The sequence below is a fragment of the Zingiber officinale genome, chromosome 2B, assembly GCF_018446385.1.
Source record: "Zingiber officinale cultivar Zhangliang chromosome 2B, Zo_v1.1, whole genome shotgun sequence".
In the NCBI taxonomy this organism is placed as follows: domain Eukaryota; kingdom Viridiplantae; phylum Streptophyta; class Magnoliopsida; order Zingiberales; family Zingiberaceae; genus Zingiber; species Zingiber officinale.
This window is the reverse complement of record NC_055989.1, coordinates 111,988,525-111,992,768: the sequence shown is the minus strand read 5'-3', so window position 1 is coordinate 111,992,768 and position 4,244 is coordinate 111,988,525. Positions and strand designations below refer to the sequence as shown.

Sequence of the window (4,244 nt, the reverse complement as noted above, 5' to 3'; positions counted from 1 at the left end):
ATTCAACCATTATATTATTTGTTTAGGTTTAGCCAACTTAATGAAGCTTTGTGTTATGTTTAACAAGACTAACAAATGTACCAGAAATCTCATTAATATATATTTATATAGAATCAATCAATGTTCGCATCAATCCAAGATACCAAAAACTATATAATCAAAGTAAAAAATAAAAATAACTAATGAATGAATTGACGAATTGCTATTCTAGCCTCTGGCTACGGTGCAACGGCAACAACGATTCTCAGCCACTCACGATTCCATCTCAGTCACGTCACTACTCTGCATGGTAGGGAGTGTGAATCTGCAGAGGGGACAGGTATTACTCCGTGTCAGCCACTCCCTCAAGCAATCATTGTGAAATATATGACGGCACGGCATCTCCAAAACACGAGTCATTATGTTGAAGTCATCCAAACAAATTGAGCATACGCCGGGCTCTTCTACGATCTTCTCTTGAAGCCCCTCCACCAGCGCTGCAGGTGCCAGCGGCGTGAGCCCTCTGACGGGCTCAACGTCGATGTGGTCGCCCTGGGAGAAATATTGTTGTGCCACGTAATAGAGCGGGGTGAAAATGGAAAGAGCCACCCTAGGAGGAATCACAATGTCGGAGAAGAACTCCATCGTAGATAATTGCATGATCGGATAACGATCGTTCACCGCTCTAGTGTATCTTCGAAAAGCTAACAAAAGAAGATCAAGGTCGATGGTGCGCACGTGATCTGCCGCCACATGGGAGAGCATCCGCCGCGTCTCGTCGTCCCAAGCTGCCTCATCAAGGATAGTGTGATAGTGTGGTTGGATGGTGAAGTGGGCGTGCTCAACGGCATGGGTGTTAGGAGAAATCGTCCGAAGGCAAAAGTGCATGGTCAATTCGGGTGGGAGCGTGTACCGGGAACGCCGTGTCACCACTCTCGCCTCCGTGCGAATTACATAGCCGTTTGCGGTGGCTTCCCAGCCGGCCGAAACCTCCATTGCAACAGCGTCCACAACTGCATTGCTCATCAAGGGCGAAGACGACGCCATCAAGAAGAGGAGCTAGAGAGATGGCAAGGGATTGTTTATTGCGGAATTAAGAAGAGTCAGTAGGGATTGACCTTTTATATATAGCCTGTTTAACAAATTTTGATTCTGTTAATTAGTTCCTAGTAATTCTCTAATCAATCGAATTATTATTATTATTATTATTATTGAATGGTAAACAAATGAATCTGTTGTCCAACCCCGCTAAATTCTCTAATCAATTTAATATATAATTATATTTGGAGAAATATTTGTTCTCATTTATTATTATATATCTTTATACGATCCGTAAATCTTATAAATATCTAATATTTAATTATTTAATAGTGATTGTTTATAAACTATTAGGGAATTTTGTTAGAGTCATTAATTTAAATGGGTCCCGTTGAATTGACTTGCCTCGCCTTACTAAATAATTTAAGTCAGCTTGAAAATTTTCAGCAGCGCGGATCCTCTGGTCCCTCCCTGCCCTGGTCCCTTCCTGGACCACAAAACACATATAAAAAGTTGCATCACGTGATTTTCACGTGCACAGAGCAGGGCAGAAAACGAAGGAACGCAGAAACGCAGCGACGGCGCCCTACGTCTCGCGACCCGACACCTCCGGCATCCTGAGAGCGGAGCGTCGCGTCCTCTCGCGACTGTGACCTCCCTGAGCAGAACCCAGCGAGCCGTCGGCGACGACCCTCTTCTCCTACTCCTCTGAGCCCTCGCCCTCTCTCAAACTCCTCAACCTCTGCCGCCGTTAGACCTCCCTGAGCAGAACCCAGTGATCCGCCGACGGCGACCCTCTTCTCCTACTCCTCAGAGCCCTCGCCCTCTCTCAAACTCCTCAACTTCTGCCGGCCTTAGGGCTTATTTGCGGTATTATTTTCTCCTAATCTCAGATAACAAGTTTTGGTATTTCTGCCCCTTTAGCATAAAATGAATCTGTTGAACTATTAAGGATGAGTTGATGAATCTTTGGTTTTGGTATTGAGCTGAAAATATTTGCTAATGCAAGCTTGTGGTCAACGTTACAGTTAAAAAAGGGTTTTATTATACCTTTAATGAGGCATTAGCACCAACTTATATAGAATCCAAATTCTGCTAGTTAATAGAAATTAACAAGCTGGACTAATTATACACTTTTGTAAATGTTACAAACATACATAAAAACTCACTAACCTTCTCAGGAACCTAATGATCTTAGATAATCCAACAAATCATTTTTTTCCTCTCCAACAAACTGTTGCATCTGCAAGGTAGAATTTCTCCTCTTGATATCATGCGGCTCTTGGTTTGGTTATCAAATTTCTTTATTTCACACTGCGCTGGATGAATCAACATGTTTCTGCGTGGGTACATGAATTGCTTGCTGAATGCTGTCCATTTTTCCTCTCCAAATGCTTTTCAATTTGGATTGGATAACTATAAGTACAACAAACACACTCCACATGCTCATTGTGACAAATAAAGTAAATGTATCTAGTTATTCTGTTAAATGTTGTCTGCTAACACTATGATGACAAACTACCTTGTAGGTGTATATTTTCTTCTGACACCTGGCAGGATAGACCACAACCTTATATGTATCTTATCGTACATGTTTGCTGATCTTGTTTGGTTTCAATTTTACTTGATATAGGATTATATATTTGTACATGTTTGTTGATTCTATTCTTTTATTAGATTCTTCTATTGTTTGAGGAACTTACAGCATCAAGCTTTATTTAAAGTTGATTGATTGTAGTGTATCTTGGAACTTTTATACTATTGTGGTACTACCTGCCAAGTTTATGCTTAGAGTGCTGGGCAACTTAATAGTATTGATCTGATATTTATAATAGTATTATAGTCTTGCATATTCAACATAAAGTTTTATGAAAGGATAAGATACATATTGACCCTTATAGTTGGAATTTTAATAGTTAACAGTTGTTTACTGTTATAGGTGCAATTCTCATTTGTGCAGTTTGCTGGACCACCTCCTGCGGCCTCCTCCCCTTAGACATCAATGATCTCGTATGTGTCTATATCTATTTATATGTATTTATATGTGCACTTAAAATGCTAGTTAATCTATTAATATGATTTCCTTTCTTGACAGGTTCCAAATGTTTTGGGAGTCATTTTGGCTTTTGTCCAACTGATCATCATGCTTGTTACTATAGATCCACACCGAAAAAAGAAGACAATGCTGAGATTGAACTACCTGTTAAACATTTTAAGCTTTCACAAATTTTCTGAAAACTCTTACATAACTTTCTAAATTGTTGCATCCCCTCTTGGCAATGGAGAGGCGTTTACTTTTTGTTTGAAAACTGTTGTCAGTTTCTAAAGATTGAAAATTTTTTATTTGATGAATGCTTCAAAGTGGAAGATACAAGTGAGAAAGTTTCTCTTAATTATGGCAAAACACTCAGTAGTTGCTTGCAAGTCTTAAAAGCAGCTGTTGACAGTTGTTTGAGGAAAAAAATGCCTGAATTTTGTCGAGAAGAAATCACTGAGAATAAAATTTAGCTTTATCGCTACTGATTTGTATATTACAGGGTGGGTAGGTTATTTCATTTATCTTAGAAGTAAAAGCTGCTTAAGTTCAAGGTGAGGAAGTAATGAAGTGATTCACTAAGACTAACACAGACTAGCTGTTGACATTCAATTCTTTTGTCATCTATGCAAAAACTTCTGTATTTCGAGCATGACCTCGGCTTAAGTTATGATAGATTGATAGAGCTGGCAATGTGAGCCTAAGCAATTTTGATTCTCCTGACTAAATGAATGACATGTAGATGTGTCATGCCCAATAATATCGATGAATATCTAGACGAATAAATGAATCTTTTGGAACAACGGAACCATAAATTGCTGGAAATCTGCAGGCTGCCAAGAACAAAACTTCTTTTGCACTGTTTATAAGAGGCCAATATTTCAGTAAGCCCCTAACAACAGTATCATCCTTCTCGACAAGTTGTGTTATGCAATATGATAACTGCTGATGGTACATTGCAACACACCTTGGCTTGTGAAGTGGAATCAGTGCCCTTACAAGGAACAATTTGTGCTCTTCCTTTAATGGCAAGGCAACCTCCTAACGACTGAGAGGCACGATAATTTAGCTACTAACTGAGCAAGTCTCATTAGTAAGATTACATCAAAATGCATAACAAACCACTATAAAAAGCATAACAGAACTAGTTTATTTTGTATAACTAAACAAGTTATATCATTTAGAGTTATAT

The 4,244-nt window shown here is 39.2% G+C and overlaps 1 protein-coding gene and 1 long non-coding RNA gene across 2 annotated transcripts; one reads left to right on the top strand and one right to left on the bottom strand.

The window, feature by feature from the left end:
• Positions 1 to 252: 252 nt before the first annotated feature.
• LOC122048577 lies at positions 253 to 1,026 on the bottom strand. Its single transcript, XM_042610130.1, has one exon. It carries the CDS (start codon positions 1,024 to 1,026, stop codon positions 253 to 255), a length of 774 nt encoding a protein of 257 aa, XP_042466064.1.
• Positions 1,027 to 1,552: 526 nt separating this feature from the next.
• LOC122049430 lies at positions 1,553 to 3,369 on the top strand. Its single transcript, XR_006130953.1, has 3 exons — positions 1,553 to 1,887; positions 2,957 to 3,027; positions 3,113 to 3,369. It is a non-coding gene; the product is annotated as an uncharacterized LOC122049430 (long non-coding RNA).
• Positions 3,370 to 4,244: the final 875 nt, after the last annotated feature.

Coding starts and splice junctions, on each gene's coding strand:
- LOC122048577 (XM_042610130.1), bottom strand. CDS start 1,026: ATGGCGTCGTCTTCGCCCTTGATGAGCAATGCAGTTGTGGACGCTGTT.